This window comes from Tribolium madens, unplaced genomic scaffold (genome assembly GCF_015345945.1).
Source record: "Tribolium madens isolate multiple individuals breed KSU strain unplaced genomic scaffold, Tmad_KSU_1.1 Scaffold_97;HRSCAF=244;Tcas5.2_LG3a, whole genome shotgun sequence".
Classification (NCBI taxonomy): domain Eukaryota; kingdom Metazoa; phylum Arthropoda; class Insecta; order Coleoptera; family Tenebrionidae; genus Tribolium; species Tribolium madens.
In genome coordinates this window covers 12233936-12257207 of record NW_025401069.1, presented here as the reverse complement: position 1 = coordinate 12257207, position 23272 = coordinate 12233936, and the positions used below count along the sequence as shown (strand labels likewise).

Genomic DNA, 23272 nt, shown 5'->3' with positions numbered 1-23272 from the left:
TTACAAAATTTGGTACCTTTATATGTACACCTAAACAAATGCCAAATAATAAAATTATTAATCAGGGGCGTCCTAAACGGTAAAACAAATTTAATTTTTAATTTTTATGCTGTTTATGGTCTGCAACATAAATTAGTAAACCGATTTTTACTAAAAATCCGTAAATTGTATCGGAGAAACACAAAAGACCTTTTTTTATGAAAAACTATGAAATTTTGTTCCTGAAAGTGGCAAGAAACCTCAGGCAATATAGTTAGAGAGTAAATTTTTATCCTAATCCCATCTAGTTTAGGAAGCCCCTAATTAAAAATTTCAACATTTTATTTTTGTACTTGTTTAGGTGTATAAAAATTATCATCTGTACCAAACTTTGTATTTTTTTCTAAAATGATTTTGGAAATATGGAAAAAAAACTTTTAAAAGGCGCACCCCTTGCGTAGCATTTTTCGATATATGTTGATAGAAAATTTTTGTTTTAAAAATGAATATTCTATCTCCTGTCTAAATTTGTAACAATAAAAAGTATTAAAAATTTATTTTATTTTTTTTTAATTTTGTGAGTTAATTTGTATTTTTTTTTATGTTTAATTAGGATCTCTTATTTCAATTTAAAATACAAACGTGTACTTAGAGATTTTTGCTTTTTAATCCGCCTTCTTTCATTTCATTTTCATGGACCAACAAGAAACCCTCCCCCGAAATAAAATCCTGGTTACGGCCTTGGTTTTGAGTTCCTATTTGTGAAATACAGTGCAAACGAGTTATGTTATGTTTTTAGCAAAGATATGATATTTATTGACTGGTTAATTTATTTATTTTTCTTAATTATTGCATACAAAAACTTTAAAATATTATAATTTTTGAGGTACAGTTTTGCCACAATTTACATAAAGAAAAAAAATCTGATGTGATTATCACACGACTTTCCTTATCCTAGTTATTTAGAAAACTTCTTAACGACAAATTCATATTGTACCTAAGCTCACTTTTTTAACCATTTGGTCTTTGTGGCCGAACGGTGCTACCGATTTTTACCGAATGTGCTGCGTCCCCTTCCTACAAGTAACTTATATACCAAATTTCAAATTTCTAGCTCTTATCTTTCTCGAGATATGCTGTTTACAGACAGACACACACACATACACATACACACACACACACACACACACACACACGCGACCCAATGGCCCAAACCAACTTTTTTGGTGTCTTGAAGCTATAATTATATAATATAATAACAATCTAAATAATAACAATTGTGTGATTTTTTTTTCTTGGTTACAGGATTTCTGTACTCTTCTATTACTAGATCAGTTTTCAACTCCAAGACCGTAGACACCCTGTATTCATATGGGATTTTAAAAATTCATAATTTTTGTGTTTTATGCACTTTTAGAACTCTTGAAGTGCATTTCGATCAATTTTTAGATTTTTGACAAAATTTTGGGCGATTTTCGGTACCTAGAGCGGACAATAACTCCGAAATCATTAGCGATAGCCTCTTTCGGTACTGTTGAAAGCACGTTTAATTGCCTATCTTATAAAAAAAATCATTGTCCTGAGGCAAATAGCTATTGAGAAAATCACTGGTAAAACAAAAATAGCCAAAATTTAAGTTAATTTTTCAACCAATAAGACTCTAGGTTCCATTCTTTTTGCTCACCCTGCATATGTTTTAATAAGTTTTTAAATTTAGATTTACTTGATTAACAAGAAATTCATAGAATAATAAGAAAAGCTTATATTTGTAAAATTTTAATTTGCGATTTTTGTTCTTTTGAAATATGTAGTTGATTTGGGTTTTAAATAGTACTAATTTCTCTTTCTTTTTACAGGTAAGTGTTGACAAGGCTGCAAGGCTACCATCCGTGAGCCAAATCCGGCACCTTTCCCCGAAGTCCGTCTAGGTTTGCCTTAGTCACGTGTAATGAATAACATTTCTGCGGTTTGGCCGCACTAGACGCTTTTCCGCGAAAGCTCGTCCTGAAATATCCCAATCGTTGGAAACCGTTCCAGCGCCGCATAGTCTACCCGTCGAATTTCCCTCTCAAACCCCGAAAAATTCCTTCGATTTTTCCGGAAAAAATTAGATTGGAAAGTTTGCAGAAAACAATAACACGACAGGGTCCATCAAGTTTGATGCGAACCGTGGTTTATGGCCCATGAGACGTCAACGGCCCCGATGGAATAGTTTCGAGGCAAAAAATCGGATGCTTGTTTTTGATTTTTTGCGGATAATGGCCACTTGTTATTGCCAAATTGTCCTTGCCAAGTGGCTCTGGCCCGAAGGTGGACACGGGTTATTTATGGACGCTTCCCCGAGCAGGGCCGGGTCAAGGGCAAAAGGCCCCAACGAAATTTCAGTGACCAGTAAAATCTTAATTAAAAAAATCTTTATTGATTTCTCTGTTTGCATAATCATTGACCTCAAAATTTTTTTAATATTTGTTGGGGCCCGCCCCTGGTTTGCCCTTTGAGTCGACCCAGCTTTTAAAAAATCCTCAAGCTGTAGTAAACTGGTCATAAAACTATTTTAACATTTGTAGAGTTAGTCCTGGCTTTTAGTCGCTCTTGTTTCGATTTTTCCGCATAAACCCATAAAAATGTTTAATTTAAAAGCGATAAAGTGTCTTAACAGTCTCAACACCCATAATAAGCGAGTCCTCTCCCCGAGACACGTGTTTCACACCGTTAATTGAATCAGCGTAGTAATTCGTAGCATACCGCCGAAAAGCTATCATTCACCTGCGTCATATCCGAAAGCACGCACACAAAAAAATATCTCATCGAGGAATCCGCTTTAAATATAGCCGCGTTCTATTTCCGTGCACTTTCAGCTATTTATAATTAGCACTTAATCAACGCCAACTTTTCGAAATCGTCTGTTATGATTCGGTATTCCGCATCGATCGTCGCGATTCGGATTTGTTTAAGGGGCGGGGGCGGCACGTGCCAATCAATTAACAATCGTACGGTCACGTGTGAAAGCAGACGGCGCTCGCGAGCGTCATCTGTCGACGGCCTCCGTCGAAATATCGACCCGCCGTCTAGACGGTACATTATAAATAGGAAGTTGTTTAGCCCGCGATATGTATTTTATGGTTATTGACTAATCATAATGCTGCGGGGGTTATTAAGGCTGCAACGAGTGTGTTGTGTCTAGAGTAACGACGACAGGGCCGGATTCCGCCACAAATGAAATTTTTACAAAGGGCGAAAGTGACGGAAATTGTTGCATGTCGTCTGCAGGAAGTTTTCGTGAATTTTAGGGGCGGGGCGCATCGCCGGCAGGAAGGAAACACTTTGTGATGTGTGATCGTATGGTAAACATTACAGGTGTTTACTTTATTTAACCGCGATTGTTGCGAAACAAAACCCGAAAAACGACTTTACCTTGATAGGCACTCCACTTTATCTCTGAAGAGGGCTTTGTCAAACTTTTTTTGTTATTAAGTTGTAATTATGATTAGTTATAAGGAAAATTTTTAGCTTTTGTGTTTTTTTTCAAAATATTAGTTGTGAAGATTTATTTCTTGTTTTCTGTTTTCTTTTAGCTTTGTTCTTCATCTCCAGGATTCTTCTTTTTGATTTATGAGTGCACCTAAATGAAAGAAAGAATTTTTTAACTACTATAAATTAGGCAAAATACATATTTCAGAACTTTGAGTGAAGTTTTGTTCTCGTTTTTATCTTTCCCCACCTTTCCTTACCAAATTATTGAACCTAAAAAATAAAGAAAGCAAATCTCTAATAACTTTGGCAAAATCTACTTAAAAATGAATACTTAATAAATTTTACTCATGTCACAAATTTACAAATTTGTAACAATAGTAGAGTGGGGTAAAAGCTAGAAGTACACACCTGGACGGGCCTAATTGCGCACAAACATAAGAGGGGACGCGGACCAGTGGCGTAACAAAATAATTTTCTTCAATCGAATAAGTCATCTCCAACACTGTACATGCAATAATTGTTATAATTAAAGAAGAAAAATTTAAGATTACAAAGAAAATCATTTATTTATGAAGACACGAGTTTAATTTTCTGCTGTTTTCAATGGTAACTTTTATTTTAATCTGCCCTTTTTTTTCAAAGTGAACTCGTTCGAGGCGCGTTTTGGTCATACACGCCCAGGTGTGTACTTCTAGTTTTAACCTCACTCTACCTATCTGTTAAATTAAGCTTTGCAATTTTTTTGTTACTTCATCTTATGACATTTGTGAGTACAAGAAACATCAAAATGTTTGGACTATTTACCGGAATTTCTTTTTTTCTTAGCTTCCGCCATGACATTTTTTGAAATTCGGAAAACACTAATAATAAAATATTTTTATGTATTCTGGGTCGCTAAAAAGTATGGATACAGCTAAATATTTTCAGAACGGTTTAGCAGAGGACGTTGAAATTTGGGAAACAGTTAGAAGTGTTTAAATTCTGTTATCTGAGATCTTTTTCAATTTTCTAAAATCATTTATTTTGAAAATACAAGGCTAACTTGATTTTTTTTAATAACACGAAGAGTCAAATTTAATAATTTTTAAAAGAGCATTTTTTTCTGAATTTAATAATGTATCATATGCCCACCTTTATTTTTATTAAAATGTAAAAAAAATAAAAATTCTGGAAAAGTAAAACTGAGTTAGCTTTGAAAATACTGTTGTTAGCGATCTGTCACTTGCATATTAGCCAAAAACTAAACTTGTGTGCAATAATTAGTTTAACAATGGTACATTTAAGTGAAACTCAGCGTATACAAATTCTCAAGTCAATGGAAATCGTTTTGAACATCTTTTGTATACCATTAAAATTATGTATTTCGTGTTTAAGCTTCTTTTCAATTCTTTTTCAGGTAATTTACCTGAAAAAGAATTTAATTTAAATGTTATTTCAACAATAATTATTAACTTTTACTTATTTTTTGGTCAAAGTTCAGGCGGCAAAGAGCTAACGATAGATAAAGACAACATTTTCAAGACTAAATTTTTCAAAATTTTATTAGTTTGATACTTATTTTAAAGTTTTGATTAAAATAAGGTATGAATATAAATACATCACAGAACTCAGAAAAAAATGATCTTCTTAAAAATATTATGTTTGACCCTTATTGCTATTAAAAAAAATCAAGTTAGCCTTGTATACCCAGAGCAAATAGAAATTCGATAAACATCTCAGATGATGGAATTTAAATACTTTTAAGCATACTCGTATACCAAATTTCAATAAGTTTTGATGGATAGTTTTTATAATATTTAACTGTATCCATACTTTTTAGCGACTCAAAAGTTGCTTCTTTTTGTCCTACCTTCCTCTACATTCAATTCTTACACTAACTACTCTCTTTATCCAATATTATAAACCTTGTGTAAATGGGTTTAAGCTTAATTTTTCGGATTAATAAATAATTTTATTTTATTTAAGCAAACTAAATTTGGTTATTCTTGGATTTTATTGCCATTTTGAGAAATATTTGTTGTTTTCTTATATTGAAAGTAGAATTTTAATTTTTAACCTTTGCTCTATTTTACCTCACCTCTATTAAATTTTTTAGAATAATCAAAAACATTCTCAATTTTTATTGAAACTGAAATTTTATACCGCTTTTGCTTTGATAAAAAGTATCTTGTTACTATTGTGTACTTTCGTTATTAAAAAAAATGTAAATGTAAAAAATTTGAATCCCTCGCTTTTTACTTTATTTTTTCTAGTTAATTACTTATGTCTTTAGAAAGTAAGTTTGCCTCATTTTTCGTTTGTAGTGAAAGTTTTTTGATCTACTTTACCTCACTTACCCCTATTATAACAAAACTGGTCACATTTGTAAATTCTACTTGTAAAAAATTAGATTTTCGTTGATTTCCCAATTTAGAAGTAGGTAAATTTAATTACGTTGAAAATCGAAAGACACCCTCAAATTTGTTCACTTCCCTCGGAAATCAAAAATTCCCTCCAGCAATCCCCGTAATCGCATTACACTTAACGGAAGCCTTGCAAAGGTCACACTGTGTCAAAATTCCCCGAGCCGCAACCCATTATCAAAAAAAAAAAAATGCAAACCCCCGGGAGAAATTTGAATCGAGTGGCATTTATATGCCATCCGGGACAGTCGTTCATAGTCCAAATAAGGCACAAACTGAGTTTATTGTCCAAGTTGAACAACCTTGCAGAAAATGTATGTCACCGTCTGAAATCGCTCCACAAAAACATTATTGCAAAATGAAAATATGCAAATGTTGCTTTGTTGCGAAACCGCACTTAAGGTTAGACGTTCGTAGTGGTTTGGTTCGACGCATCGCCGCGAGGGGCGCTACGAATTAACATTATTCAGATCAACAAACACACGAGGAGGGATGTAGCCGAGCCAAATCGATATGTCTGGCCACTAGAACTGCCTCGGCCAGACAGTGTGACCTAGAGCAAGCCACCTTTATGACACACTTTTCTCTATCTCATGTATGGAGAAGCGACTGTATTGTTTTAATCGGGGAATAGAAACGTCTAGACGGCCGGTGACTAGGGGAGATATTAGCCTTGGAAAGGCGGTCCGGATTTTGATTAGACTACACTCTTTTTTTTGAAGCTTGAATTTGAACGATTTTAGCGTAATTTATGAGTTCAAAGGTTTCAAAAAGTACAAAATTAGCAAATTTCTTCACGACAGTTCACGTCTTGTTCATTCTATGATTCAACCTAATTTCGGGTTATTAATGCTCTATAACGAATTAATCGCAATGTTCATACTAATTTTTTGATTTTATAATTATCGTAAATTATAATAACCGCACTGATCATTGAATTTCAAATGTTTGATAAAAATCGACATAAATGAACTTAAGGTTTAAATTTATTTATGAGGTAACCGACCAGTTTTTGCATAGCCCCGCATCAATTTCGAATTAAAATTGTTTAATTGTCAAACTATTATTAATTCTGAAAAAAAAATAGTTAACGTTAACTAGGAATTTAGATGTAAAGTCTGTTCGATTTAATAAACAATTGTCAGTGTCAAAATTAGAAAGAATTTTCGTTGTAGGGCTTTAATTGAAGAAATTTATGAACTAGGTGTATTGCTGACCCCACATGGGCGTCGTTACAGATTTTTTTAGAAAGGGGCAATCTCATCGCAGTTTAAAAATACATATTTTATTACAAATTTCATTATAAATGAAACCATAAGACAGGAAACTCTAAAACTATAAATTGAAGTATAATATAAAAGTGTAAAAGTTAAAAAAATGTAAAAAATAAAAAAACATAAAAATTATAAAAGTTAAGCATAAAATAACACAAATCAGTAAATAACATAAACTAATAAATACTAAGAAAAATGTAACACTTGGATATCAAAACATAAAATAAAAACTCCTTCAAAATACATTCAAAAAAACAATAATCAATAAAAATAAAAAATTAAGGAAATAAAAGTTTTAAATTTCGTTTTTCTGAACCAAAATCGTTTATTATAAAAAAAAAACTAAAAAATGTTACTAAAAAAAAATGTTAGCTATTTATGCACCAAGTTGCAAAATGTGCGTGTTTTTTACTAGACGTGTGCAAAAAAACAACCATTTTAAATCGTATTTTATACATGATTTTTTCCAATTTGGTTGTGAAAAGCAAATTCGAATTTAAGATCTGTGATTTCAATAATTTTCCAAAATCATACTAGGTCGTGGCTTTGCTATGAAAATAGTGTTCAAAAAAAGAAAAAAAGAAATATTAGTAAAACAAATAAACAGAAAAGTAAATTAATAAAAAAATAAAAAATAGGCAAAAAAGAAAAATGAAAAATTGCATTAAACTTTAACTAAAATTAAGAAAAACTACTTAAGAAGAAATAACAGGAAATTAAACAATAAGAAAATAACAAAAAGCAAAAGTAAAACTAGAAGTTCAAAAAATGTATTTTTATCTTTTTGTGAAAATTGTTCACTGAAAGTTTTTCTTTAAACAAATGGGAAGAATTGTATAACTTTATTGTATTGTAGGAGAGAGATTTTTTAAATATTGCTGTTTTAAACTTTGGTAATCTTAATTCATTTTATGTTTTAACTGATTAATAAATGAATTTGTTATGAATAAGTAATAAACTTCGCGACAGGTCATTTAAGTTAGTCCTCCACTTTATTATTTCTTTTAATTTATGTTATGAGTTGTTTTCATGTTTTTATTATTTGTTTTCTTTACCAAATAAACAAAAAAAGGGATTAAAATTCGGGGGCTAATTTGACGGTTAACTCTTCAAAACTCCATTTTTTTTAAATAATTGTTGTTTTCTATACAGGTGTTTTAGAACTCACGTCTAAGAAAAAAATGCCAAGTAAAATAAGATACCAGGAACATGAAAAAAATGTTTAAAAAATTCTGTCAAAAAATTTTGAAATTTTTTTAACGTTTTTTATGTCAATTAAATGTTACTGATGATTTAGTATGTTTTTTCATAAATATTCAGTGTAGCTAAAAAAACTTTGTCATTAAAATGACTAATTTAGGATACCACTTTTTTTTCTTCTAATAGCCTACAGCAAAAAACATGTAAAATTATTTTTTCAACAGAAATAAATACGGTCAAAGTGCAAAATTTAAACATTTTTTCTATGTTTTTAGTTTCTTAACCTACTTGTCATTTTTCTCTGGGGCGCAAGTTTTGAAACACCCTGTATATTTTGTGCTCACTTGAACTGATGCTAATTTGAATTGTGCTTATTTCTAATTTATGTAGAAAATTGTTAACTAATTCCATATCTAATTAGCGGATGAATTGAATGTTTTATTTAGAATTTTAGGGGATTTGTGAATAATTTGTGCTTGTTTTGTGCTCAATTCTGCTAATGTAGCTTTTTTCCAAATAAACAAAAAAAAATAAACAAAACAAGAAAATATTTATAAAATAATATGCGCATTCAGTGTAGAATTAGCAGTGAGGTGTCATTTCAACTACTAAAATTCAATAAAATTGTATTAAAGTCTATTAAAAGTTTTAATTTTATTTATAAATAAAATAAATACTTTGAAACTTTTTGAATTAATGTTCAAATTTAATTCCAATTTTATAACAGAGAAATAGACGCAATGAGAGCTGAATTTTATTTCATGTTTAGCTTTGGGATTATTTATTTTGGTACAAATTTAATACAAAATAATTATATTTTATGTAAATTAGAATTATCTATGTTAACTAATTAAGTAATTACTTAATTAATTTCTTTATGAAATTACTGATGTTGACATTATCTTAATTTGGCAAAAAATCGACAAAGTCCAAGTTTGGGATCTGTTTATTTGTTTTGAAAATTATCAGCCATTTTTAAGTAATTCTGCACGCGTACGCAAATCGCCAAATCGGACGATCTATTTTAGTAAATATTTTGTTTGTTCGGAAGAATTTGTTTATTCAGCGTCAAGTTTTTGTTCTTTTTCTCCATGAAAGTTGGTTTTAAAGCTCGTAAATTCGGCGACAGGTAAAAATTTGTCAAAATCTCGACTCGATAATTGCGAGTGCAAGCATGTGCATCACAATGTGGCTGCATTTGATAAAGTGTTAATGAAAAAAGGCGGTCATTCCGGTGCAAAAAATCGTCTGGGACATATTTGCCCCCAAAATTTGCGGTCGGGTCTTGTTTACCGATTCCGTGCGAGTACTCGTCTGACATTGAACCGGTGTCGGTACGACCCAGCAATGAAATAAAACCGAAATTTTATTTTGTCTGGACCGGACAAGTTGCTGTTATATGCAAATATCGGCCGTTTCTTCGACAACATTTCGTGTGCAGCATGAGATTTGGGCCCTCTTCGTACACTTTTCTGACGCCTTACCGAATTATAAATAGCGACTTTTTACAGCGTGTTGACTTTTCAACACCTTGAGAAATACTTAGCTTAAGTAAACATGTCTGAGGTGTCACATACATTTTCATCTCGTTTGATCGACAACTTTAAACCTACACGGACGTCCCGACGCGCATTGTGCGTCTCTTTCACCGACTTTTCACTATTTTTAGAAACGGGCCGAGATAAGGCTTATCACGAAAACGCGGAATTTCCACGAATTTATACGCAATTTTTGCGAACTGCAGCGGAAATGCGGTCGCTTATCAGTGATAAAACCACAGGCGCAGTTTGGACTTTGACCCAATTTCTGCACCCCAAAGTTCCAAAAAACTGTTTCTATGCAATGGGTTCACAAATGTAATACGTAAAATATCCAATTTTTGATGCAAGATATTTTTGTAAATATTAACATTGGAGAATAGGTCGCAGTGTCATCTTAAGTGAAATTTAATAATCTACTTCGCTGTTGAATCAGCTTTATAAAAAAATTACTCATTTAGGGTAAAATAATTAATATGTCAGAATTTTTGATACAAGTTTTCTTGCAAATGGTTTATCGTAGAAACTTGGTGTTTGAGCATTTAACAGAATCAAAGCCGCTTAAAGTTGTTTTTTTTTCAACATGATTATTTTTTAATATATATGAAAACATCAGTTAAGATTTAGTTAAAGAAAACCACATTTTTGATTATTTTGTAAATCTTATGCTCGGGATTTAGGGATTTACTCCTCGCGGCGGCTTTTAAAAAGGCTTGAATAAAAAAATATTCATATTTGAACTATGGGCATTATAACTAAGGCAAAAGTAATTCAGTGTCTGCAACTTTTCTTAGAGATTACAGGTACAAAGTTTATAGGTATGCTCAATTTTTATTAACACCTAAAAAAAATTAGGTATAAATATGAACACGTTCGTTGCTAAAGGGCGGCTGCCTTGAGCTTAAATTAATTTTCATGAATACAAAATTAAAACTTTTGGTGTAAATCAGCTATAAACCAACTTTTATTATCTGAATTCGATTTTTCGATGCTTAAAACATTTGTGAATTGAAAAAAATTAATAAAATAACAGCATCTAATAACTTTAATTTATTTTCTTGTTTTCGGGATGACTTTTTTACATTAATATTATAGTGACAGTATACCACGTGAATAAACAGTATGAAACCAAGGTTTTTTTCTTAAACTGTTAATTTAAAAAAATATAAAAATTGATAAAGAATACAATTTTTTGTTTTTTTTTGTTTTGAATTTTGTAAAAGTTTTATTTTTTTTTAAATGGCAATCCACTATGACATTTTTTTTTAGATAGGCTTTGATCAAAGAATTACAACTACATATTTACATTTTATTAAATTTTTTATATGTTGCCATTTTGAGAAAAAATTCACACAAAAAGAGGACAAAATTTTATTCTCAAAACACGACCACATGTTTTATAGCAGTTTAATTTTTATTAATTATTATTTTCTGAAGACAAATAATTAAAAAAAAAACGCTTGCTTTCATACTTTTTATTCACTTTGTACATATGTGATTAGCTTTTAATATCCTATTTTTTTTTTTTCTTTATTGCACGAATAAGTGTAGTTTCATTTTTCTAAAATAATTCTAGCAAAGGAATTCGTAACGGATATTCAACTCAAGTACAGGGTGTCTCAAATTTTAGGGCCGGCGCAAAAATTAATATTTCTAATTGATTAAAAAAAGAATTTGCTAGTGGAAACAATAGAGGATTATATAGACTTCAATTTGATGCTTTGATATTGTTCAAAAATTTTAGCGTATATCAGTGGGACCCTAAAAACTAAAGGAGAACGCACACTTTATATGGGTTTTTAAAGACCATTCAAATGTGGATATTTTTAAACCAATCTTCAGATAAGAAATTATTGTTACCATTGCGGTAAAACGCTTTTAAATAAAATAATAAATAAAGCGGTTATTTGTAAAACAAAATTAAAATGCTGCCATTTACTTTGCATTAGTTGGAAAGAGAGGGGTAGGTCTCACTCTAAGGACCATCTTAAAGCGAGATCTACCTCTCTCTTTCCAACTAAAGCAATTTTTTTCTGGATCGTTTTTATTAGAACACTCTGTATCTCATGAATGGATGGTCTGATTCAATTTTGGTAAAAAGTTTTGAAAAGCTTGTTAAAATATCTTTCTTTTGATGTGCCCCAAGTAGGGTAGTACTATTTATTTTTTTTAGTTGGGGTGCGTGGGAGTTACCTAAAGGGTTACTGGGGGTGATTTAAAAATTACGTCAAAAAATGTCCCCCTCGAAAACAAAATTGACCTGTTTCGGCGTTTTTGCAGTCTTTTTAGTTTCTGAGATATTCTGGGCGGCTCGTTTTCATTGGAACACCCTGTATATTGGGTTCCGGGGTAAAACTAAAAGCGGGCTTTTGGTCGCACTGCATAGGACGATATAAAACCAATTGAGAGAATTACAAATAACTAATAATCTCCTCTTGGTGTAATTAAATCCGGAATTGTTTCCACACTCGTCTCCCTAAGAGCCTTAATTAAATTAGGGGCTGCAGGTGCGCTCCGTTCCACCCTTCCGGAAGCATTTCGGCGAGTATCTGCACGCTTGAATGCGAGCAGGTGTGCTAGTAGAAGGGAGTTTTCTTCGTGGATGAACAACCCCGAAATTTAATAAACAAAAAAAAAAAATGTAAATAAGCGGCAACAAGTGGTCGATCGCCGAAAATGCAGCTACATTTTGTGTTGTTCCAGTGAGCGATTGGGGCATCTTGGTGCTGGTGTTGTCCGCAATAGTGCTGACGGTGGCGCTGGGGCTCATCACGTGCGTGCTGAGCCATTATCGCCCAGTAGCTGGGGAGGGGGCTGCAGACGGGGGCACGGCGGCAAATCCGCACGACGCCGCGCGAACACCGACCACCGCACCCGTAAGTACTGTGTTACCCCTCCAAAAACAGAAAATCCCGATCGCCGCCCGGAGCCTTAGTTCCGGGTCGCTGAACGCCATATAACCTCTCCGATGATGATTTAGTGTTGTCGTTATCGGTTGCGTGTCTGCATTTAATCCCCGCGTGTGCACACAGACGGTAATTACTATCCTATCGAATGGAAAGCGGTTTTGACGTTACGATTGATTGCACGACGCCAGTAATTGCTAATTAGGGCGACATGTGTGCTACAACGGGGGATCCGGACGCTTAAAATTGATCGCATAAGAGATGAATTCGCTGATTTATTGCGCGAAAACGGAAACTTTAATACTTTTGAGCCGAAGCGAGAGAAAACGCCGGAAGATTACACGCGGGTTGGACCTTGCCAAAAGGCAAACTCACAAATGGAGAAAAAACAGACTTGCTTCAAATTACAAGTACAGGGTGCTGCATTTTGGATGTCCGAATAGGGAATCTCTGAAACTAAGAGGTTTATCCAAAAACGAGTGATACATTCTGGGGCTCATTTTTTGAGAAAATAATATTGCTTAAAACCGCATCCCGTTATCGTCTTTTGTTTTCGACTTATAGACAAAAATTGACATTTTAGCGAAATCTAAAAAAATTCATATCTTCGTTATTATAGAAGACACAAATTTGAAATAAAGACATTATACAGGCACTTTTTTACGTAAAATTTAATAATGTAGTTAACAATTTTTTCCAGTTGTTTGTTTAGCCGTAATAAAATAAACTTGTATTTTTTTAAATGGGAATCAGATGGCTATGTCATTTTTAAAAAGCTTGTTTTTTTCTTATCTAAAAAATATATATTTGTAACAAAAAAGGATTTAAACTATATTATATTCAACTAGTGTCACTAATGAAAGAGTTTTCTAAGTACTAAGTAATGAAAAAAATGCAAAATAAATTGTAAATCAACTTATTGGCGACTAATAATATTTCTTTGTTTATAAACAAGCTAACATCCATTGCAACTTCTAGTGATACATAGAGTGTTGTAAAAAAGCCGCTTTAATTCTTTAACAAAATATATTTTATCTGCAAACGTCACAAAAGTGACCACTTTTATGACTAAATGACACAGGTAAAAGTTTTACTTTTCAGACATGGAGTAAAAACACTGTTTTTACGCCTAGGCGTTTTTACTTTTTACTTTACTTTACATTTTCTGGAGAGGTACAAGGTAGATTATCAGCATTCGACATATTGCACTATAAACTACACCAGTTATTCACCAGTTAAATCAATCAACACTTTCGAAATCTCAACACAAATTCCGAAACTGACGCGTGACGTTTGTTACGATTTTATTGCAAAGCGTCCTGATTATTGAGGTGATTTACTTGATTATTGGTGTGTTGCTCTTTTCGTTCCATCTGAATCGTTTGCAGATAAAATAGTATATGTTATTTGGAGTAAAAGTGAGTCTATGTGGCTCAGCTGAATCCATTTGCCTCACTCCGTTCGGCAAAATGAACGTTCAGCTTCGCCACATAAACAATCACTTTTACTCCTAATAACATAATCTACTATTATATGACGATATGGCTATTCAAATACCCAAATTCCGTCTATTACCTCCATTAGATCATCAAAAAAATGTTTTTTCTAATCGTGTTGACTGTTGACATATTTATTTTTCCTATTTTTGGATTTTTTAAAAATATGTAATAATTTTGTTCTGAAGCGCTCGCATATTTGTTCAATGATTCTACCGTATGGTATTTTTTAAATTTTTATAATTTTAACTATTTTTTCATCTATTTTACAGTTCACAAAACTCTTATTGATTATTATTTACACATTTGGAGTGAAATAGTTTTTCCATGGCTAACTATTATCAAACAAAATATGTATTTCACTTTTTAAGTATAGTTATAAAAAATGTTCTGTTACAAATATATATTTTTTAGATCAGAAAAAATAAGCTATTCGAAATTGCCATAGCCGCCTATGATTTCCGTTTAAAAAAATACAAGTTTACCTTATTACGGCTAAACTAATAACTGAAAAAAATTGTTAACTACATTATTAAATTCCTCGTAAAAAAGTGCTTGTATAATGTTTTTATTTCAAATCCGTATCTTCTATATCAACGAAGATATGATTTTTTTTAGATTTCTTCAAAATGTCAACTTTTGTCTGTAAGTCGAAAACAAAAGACGATAGCGGGATGAGGTTTCATCCAATATTATTTTCTCAAAAAATGAGATCCAGAATGCATTTCCTATTCGGACATCGAAAATGCAGCACCCTGTACACTGGCCGCCAAAATTAACCGGAAAAATAAAATTTTGTAATTTTTCACATTGCAATATTTTGACGAATTTTTGTTTAGCTTAAAGATTGCACTTTGTAGAACATTGTAATTTAATTCACTAACATTTCTAGTTTTGTCTTGTAAATGTTATACCTAAAAGACGAGAGCACTGTTTTTTATACTGAGCAACAGAGACAAAATTATTTTACTTATTTCAGAATTTCAAAATTTTATCTTCTGGTGCCTCAGAGATACAAAGCATTGAAAAAGACGTTGCTTTTCTAATGTTACTAAATATTCGTTCAGAAAGTGGGCTACACAAAAAGGTAGTTAAACCGAGAATTATTGCTTATGTCACCAAAAGAGCACAATTACTTCTTTGAACACAAAAATCTGAAAAACTTGGAACTTCAAAAGATTACAACAAGTAAAAACGGTTAATTATTGGAAGCTTCCATGCGCTTATTTTGACGTTTTGGCACACTCTGCCCACAAACATTCATTGAAATTGGAAATGTAATGCTTTTTTTTGAAGGTTTATATCTCTCATGTCTCAAGAATTAAAATTATGGAAAATGTGGTACATAATTCAAAAAATAATGGGCAATAATCTGAAATCAGTAAAAACTTAAGTTTGTCTCTGTCGCACACCACAGCTCAGTATAAAAATAAGTAAAAAAAAAACAGATCCTTTGTCTTTTAAGTATCACATTTAGAAGACAAAACTGGAAATGTTATTGAACTAAATAACAATGATCTACTAAGTTTTTTCTTTAAGCCAAACAAAAATTTGTCAAAATCCGACAAAGAATAACAAAAATATTGCATATTTTGGCGGCCAGTGTAGATACTTAATAATAAAAAACACTAACAATATTATTTTTTATTAGAATTTCAGAATTAAGATAGTCTTGATCATTAAAGTGGCTAGCACTTAGCCAGGACATTTTAGGTTTTTGTTGTCTTGTCCTGTTTTGGGTTTATGTCCTGATTTATTCCGAGGACAAACACACACAAGTGTGCCGTTGTTGAGGTTTTTATTTACAGCGAAAACAAAGTGTCTGGCATGTTAAAAGTTTTTTTGTATGTTAATTAAATGTCCTCATTTTAAATGTGGTTACAAGACGAAAAATGGCCAAGTAATGTTAAAAATTATTTTTTTGTATTTTTCTTTTGCTTAAATTTTCTTAATAATCCCTAAATTAAGTCAAAATAGGGCTATTTTTGTCTTTTTTGAGTATATTTAAGCAGGTTTTAAAAAAGTATTTGTTGCTTTTCCCTTTTCCAAGCCTTTATATTTTTGAAGTAAATTCTCTGTTTTTTGTGAGATTACGCTACAACAGACCGAAAAATCCTAAAAATGACATTATTTTTGCCTTTTTTGAAGTGTGTTAACACGTTTTTCAGACAGAATCAGATCTTTTTTGCAAAATTTCATTAAAATTTACTAAAATAATATAAAATAGTGCTATTTTTGCGTTTTTCGAATAGAATATATTTATCACGTTTTCCAAATAAAAATTGTGTTTGGTTCCCTGAAAAAACTCAACTGAAAGTAGAAATACTTAAAAATAACATAATGATCAATTTAAATATTAATTTGGCTTGCATAAATTTTTAAACAATGTTTGCAGAGAATAAAGGGATTCTCAGAGCAATTCATACAAAAAAACTGGAATTAACACAAAACAATGAATATGTTAATTATTAACTTAATTATTATATTTAAATTTTTATATTAGTTTCATTGGTAGTTTTTATTTCGTGTTTTGGAATAAAATTATTATAATTGTTTTTATTAATGTCTTGATTTTGAATTTTCTGGGGTTGGTCACCTTATAGATCTCTATTAGTTTTTCTATTCTCATCTGAGGATGACCACTTTGTGGCTGAAACGCGTTGTGTTTTGAATAAAAGTTTGGTGTGACGGGCTAATCGTGTTTTTGTTTATCAAATAAATAACACAAAATTTATTCCAAAATTCATAGATTCGAAACATCAAATATAAACCATAATTTTTTAACAAAATTTTCAGACGGAAACAAAAAACTAACAAAGTTTGTGGTCGTAAACTAATTCTCTCACCAAACAAATTTTACTTCATAAGTATTTTTACAAAAGAAATATATTTATCCGCAGTCACAAAAGTAACCTTTTTATGACTAAAAGACACAAGTAAAAGTTTTACCTTCCATGGAGTAAAAACTCTGTTTTTCCGCTTAAACGTTTTTACTTTTACCATGATATTTACTAATGTTATCTCTTTCTTGCCTGTTTTGCACTACTAATTGCACTAAACACTTTCGGAAATCTCAAAATAACTTCTCTGCATATAAACTGTCACTTTTACTCCTAAGTATACTATTGTTTTTTTATAATAATTTTTGTATTGTTTGTTGTTTTCGGGACAGTTTTCGACAGGTTCATAAAATAAAAACAATTTTCTTGTCGACGTTTCGCTGATTTGTAATTTTTTCAACTTCATCATAATAAAAATGTGTTTAGGTGTCTTATTTGTATTTTAAATTTGTAATCGATGTCTCAATCAATGTTAATTTTAACAATTAAGTAACAGATATGACTCCACTAGTAAAATAATGTAATTTCTCAACAATAAGTTACACCACAATGTCCTGACGAAGCTGAAAAGATTAAAAATCAGCGAAATTATGCAAAGTTAATTACGTTACTGTTTGCGAAATAGCCGATTTAAATTTTTTTCAATAATTTACGTCCATTGAAATCAAAAATCGCTGGAATTTTACTTTTCCCGAGTTTTCCACTGTTAATTGCCCCTATGGTGGCCACGTCCCACCCTGCGGTGGGACCTTTTTGCCAATTCGCGTCATCGTCTTTGATATCGTCGATCCACAAAACTCTAGGCCTCGTTTTTTTCCGGCAGACGGATTGATGGCTGGATCAAATTTACGTCGAGAGAGGGAGAGGGTGGCGCGTCGTTACCGACAGACGCCGACATCAGACACCCCCGACGAGACGGGACGTGGCCCCGTGGCCTCGAGCGCCCAGACAAAGGGGTTTCCGCACGCACTCGAAAGGGTTGCCGTCTCCGAACGGATGTTCGGGTGGGAAAACGCACGCGGAAACGGAAAAAATAAAAAGGGTGCACGATACATAAAAGTCGGCTTTTTGCGGTTTTTCAACTGCAGAATCCAATTTATAAATTCAAAGCTTTATGTCGCCGCTTTGACAAATTGAGAGTGTCTGTCTAACCGTTTTCTGCAAAAGCGTGTTTGACGAAGCAGTACGTTCGTTATGGTAAAAGGGCTGCGGAGGAGAGACCGTTATGAAAATTTCAGCACGCATACTTCAGAAAACGCTCAACGCTGGACTTTGTGGAGGCGGTGGCGTGAAAGAGGCCTAATGAGCCGAAAGAGGATCCCTAATTGAACACAACGTTGATAAAGTGGGTCTTGAGATAACCCGCCGACTAGAACGAGATGTCCTAAGTGCCCCCAAATTCAAAATTTATAGGCAACACATCATACGCGGCTCTTTAGTGAAAATAGAAGTTAAACTAGAAATTTAAATTATTTTGACTATTTTTGAATCGTAAATTACAATTTTATATAATTTTAACCTTAATAATTTTTTATTTGTTCAAATGTTGATTTTTTTTGCTATAAATAATAGTGAACCAGTTTTAAATAAACCGCCGCGCCTTCACAGCTCTGGTAAGCAGTGCGCAGGTCAGAGCTGAGATTTTTGAAAAGGCTAGTACGTAATTCAAAGTGTTTTTAGGCCAGAGAGTAACTTTGAGTGGGGCAGAAGGCCCCGCCATTTTTTATTAATCCAATGGGAATTAATTTTTCAAATTGCTGGGAATTCTGAAATCTGTCAATGTACAAAAGGTTTTTTTGCAAATATTGCCGTTTTTGAGGAAATTAACACGAAAACGAGTCAGTCTTAGCCTAGCTCTCGTACGAGTTAATTGAATTATAATAATTGTTCGAATAAATTATTGTGAAATTGTGTTTTATCTCAAGCAGAGCCCTAACGTAACAAGAAAAATAGCTATGATTAGATTTTGTGAATATACAGGGTGCGCCAGAACTCGCGCTTCAGAGAAAATTTTCAAATAATGTAAGATACCAGGAACACGGAAAAAATGTTTAAAAAATTCTATCTGTCAAAATTTTTGACATTTATTTTTTGACATTTGACATTTTTTATGTTTATTTAATGATACTGATTATCTTGTATACAACTATTTAGTAAAGGTACAAAAATTTTGCTAATAAAAGCCACAAATAACATTGAACAGAGTTACAAATTAGGATACAGCTTTCTTGTTTCCTCATTTAACAGCCTATAGCAAAAAAAAACTTGGAAAATTATTTTTCCAACAGAAATAAATAGAGTCAAAGTGCAAAATTTAAACCCTCATAACTTCGAAATTTTTATAGAAAAATTTTTTTAACATTTTTTCCATGTTCCTGGGATCTTACCTTACCATTTTTCTCTGAGGCGCGAGTTCTGACGCAGCCTGTATACATACAAAAAAACAACCATGTTAAAATTCTTCATGAATTTGACAATTTTGGTTGTGTAAAAATACCTAAAAAGAACGGCATCCAATAAATTGCATGACTAATCCAGTATTCCAATAATGATTCAACTTCTGAAGACGATTGGTGGTCTGAAAATTTTGAATCAGATTCTGAAAATTAGTAAAAATTTAAATTACCCATTAAATAAATTTTTCCCGGTTAGGAGTTGCATTTTTCCGTGTCCTTACCGTCTTTCGTAAAAAAATTACTTTCACTTGAAACTTTTCTGACATTTGAAAATTACTAACATAGCCTCAAACGTAATCTAGGGAGATTTTAATGTACAGCAGTTCCGAAAAGAAGGTTTTAGGGTAGTACAGTGTGGTCTTTGAGGGAATTTTGACATTAACAACATTGTTTTAAAAAAATGTACTAAATGTATGAGTAGCAAATTACATCTCGAGGGTAAATAAAATAAATTGAAATTAATAAATTTAATGAATCGTTCAAAAAAATTGGGAAATTTTAAAAAGGTTAATCGATTTTTGTATTTTTCTTTGCTGTTAAAAGGTAGCTTTTCGTGGTCAGCAAAGCAAAGAATCATTTTTTAGTCGTTACGTATACAGGGTGCGCCAGAACTCTCGCCCCAGAGAAAAATGCCATATAAGGTAAGATACCAGGAACATGGAAAAAAATGTTAAAAAAATTCTATCTATAAAAATTTCAAAGTTATGAGGGTTTAAAGTTTGCACTTTGACTCTACAGGGTGTTTACAGTCTTGAGGTTGAAATTTAAATGAGATGATATTCACGGTAGAAGAAAACTAATACGCTATATAAAACAAGAATTCACGTTTTTAAAGGAAATTATTCATTTTACACTATTTGTTTGAGAACTGCTGCTTCGGCTGCAACAATGGCCAATAGTATCATTACCTTGTGTTTCACCGTAAATCATAATCACGACAACCAATATATTATTTTAATATTTTGCCATACATGTTCATAAATATAGAGAAAAATTAAGAAAAACGAATCAAACCTATTGAAAACCATTCGCTGAAAGGGATTAAACAGAAGATCTTCGAATTTTGATAAAAACTAAAGCAAAAGCAAATCAAATGATGACAGTGTCAAATCTATGAAGTGACTTTTCTCTTTCATTGTCATGGATACGATTTTTTTGTGTTGCAACAATACAATTTTATCTGAACAAGGAAATAATTCCAGTGACCCTCAAACCGTGTACCAATATTTTGGAGTTAAATAACATTCTTGATAATAACATTTGTGTGAGTTTTGTTCTCGGTTACAGTATTTCTGTACTCTTCTATTACTAGGTTAATTTTCAACTCAAAGACTGTAAACACCCTGTATTTATTTCTGTTGGAAAAATAATTTTCTAAGTTTTTTTTCTATAGGCTATTAATAGAGGAAACAAGGAAGCTGCATTCCAAATTGTAACTCTGTTCAATGTTATTTGTGGTTTTTATTGGCAAAATTTTTGTCCCTTTACTAAATAATTGTAAAAAAAACATATACAAGATTATCAGTATCATTAAATAGATAAAAAAAATGTCAAATGTCAAAAAATAAATCTCAAAATTTTTTGACAGATAGAACTTTTTAAACATTTTTTTCATGTTTCTGGTATTACCTTATCTAACTTGAATTTTTTTTCTGGGGCGCGAGTTCTGGCGCCCTGTATTTCTATTTTTTTATATAAAAAAAGATCTGCCTCCTCTTAATAAAAGGCTACGAGCCGCCACTGTGTGCTAGTTCCAATTACGTCGCGTAATCCCCTGGGTATTGATAAAAATCGTGAAAAGCCTCTAATCTATATCCAGTCTCCCCTCGGTCGATGATTATTTGTCGGGTGGTTCGGAAACGGTTTTAATTTAGTTTGACATGCCGTCAGCCCTAATGGGATTGAGTCAACACGAACCGAAAACAAACATCACGATGCGTTTTTGGCATTAATTATGCGTTCGTGGAAGGTTTTCGGTTAACAAGTGGAATTCTTCAGGGGCAAAGTAAAGGTGCGAACGCTGTACACACTGTCGTGAATAATTTATCAACATGATTCATGCATTTAATTTGGTCACAAACTTTCGGTTTCCCACAACGTTTTGTGCATACCTCGGCTTTGGCATGGACGTGTGCGTCGAGGTATCGCAATCTAGAGGTTATTTATCGCGGGGTCTTTTTGGAAATCGGCCAGCTCTGGCCACACGGAAAACACCCCGATTTAATTAAAACCGCTTCTAGCGAAATATAAAACACGATTTTTTCATTCAACGAATTACAAAATAGTTTCATAACTCTGAATTAAAATCCGGCGATCTTAACATCACTTGCGCTAAATTTACTATATCAAACATTTTTGGAATAAAAAAAATACGAAAACTACTGATTCTGTGTCCACAAAAACGTAAATACGTTACAGATTTTAAAATTTTGTCAGGATTTAGAAATTGCTATTCGTAACAAAAGTAACCAGAAAAATGTGTGTTTTTAACTAATTTGTATATAAATTCTGCAAGGAATAATATAATTTTTCTTCTGTTCTTTCTACCCTTCTCGACCACCTTCTTTTTTCTGACCCGGTAGTCGTGGTCTTATCCTTTTTTCATAAAAATTTAGAGATCTGATCAATAATAAGTCTAATTTTTCCCCGCGTCTTCTACTTCTTCTCGATCGAGTATTTTTTTTATAGAAAACTTACAGTTATGACAAAAATTTTCAAACATTTTTGGAATGAAAAAGTGCAATAGCTATTAATTCTGAAGTACTGAAAGTGCAATTTTTCTTGCAAATCCTCAATTTTTACGAAAAAAGCATTACAAATTTTAAAATTTTGTAAGTAGTTAGGAATTCCAATTTCGTAACACAAGTTACTTACAAAGCATAAAAATGTGTGAAGTCTTTGAGTAAATTCTACAAGGAATAATAAGGATAAGTTTTCTTCTGTCCTTTCTGTCCTCTTCGACCATTTTTTTTTTTCGAAAAAAATTAATTTTAGGTTTAGAAGTTCAAAATTTTATAAGAATTTAGAAATATTATTTTTTTTTAATAAAAATAATAAAAAAGAGTGTGAAAAGTAGAATACTGATCAATAAAATGTATAATTTTTTCCCCGTCTCTTCTGTTTTTTCTTGATCGACTACTTTTCTTTTTGGAATCAGAAAAATGTGTGAAGTTTTTAACTAATTTTTAGTTGCAAGGAATAATATAATTTTTCTTTTGTTCTTTCTACCCTTCTCATCCACCTTCCTTTTTCTGATCCGGTAGTTGTGGTCCTATTCTTTTTTCATAAAAATTTCTTCTCGATTGACTATTTTTTATAGAAAACTTACATTAATGGCAAAACTACGTCTTAGGGTTTGACATGTTTGGTAGGAAACAAAAATTTCAATTTTGTAATAATATTCAAACATTTTTGGAATGAAAAACTGCGATAACTATTCATTTTGAAGTACCGAAAGTGCAATTTTTTCTGCAAATCCTCAATTTTTACGAAAAGAGCGTTACAAATTTTAAAATATTGGAATTTAAATTTCGTAACAGAAAGCAAAAAAATGTGTGAAGTATTTGATTAATTTGTGTGTAACTTCTACAAGGAATAATAAAATTAAGTTTTCTTTTGCCTTTCGAAAAAAATCATTTTGTGTTTATAAGAATTTAGAAATATTATTTTTTAAATAAAATTAATAAAAAAAAAGTGTGAAAAGTAGA

General features: G+C 31.8%; 1 protein-coding gene across 1 annotated transcript in view; it reads left to right on the top strand.

The window, feature by feature from the left end:
* LOC123015249 overlaps positions 1-23272 on the top strand; it is a 102226-nt gene that overhangs the window by 50147 nt on the left and 28807 nt on the right. Inside the window, 1 exon segment of the mRNA XM_044414884.1 lies at positions 12571-12743. Within this exon segment, the coding sequence (XP_044270819.1) occupies positions 12571-12743 (173 nt within the window).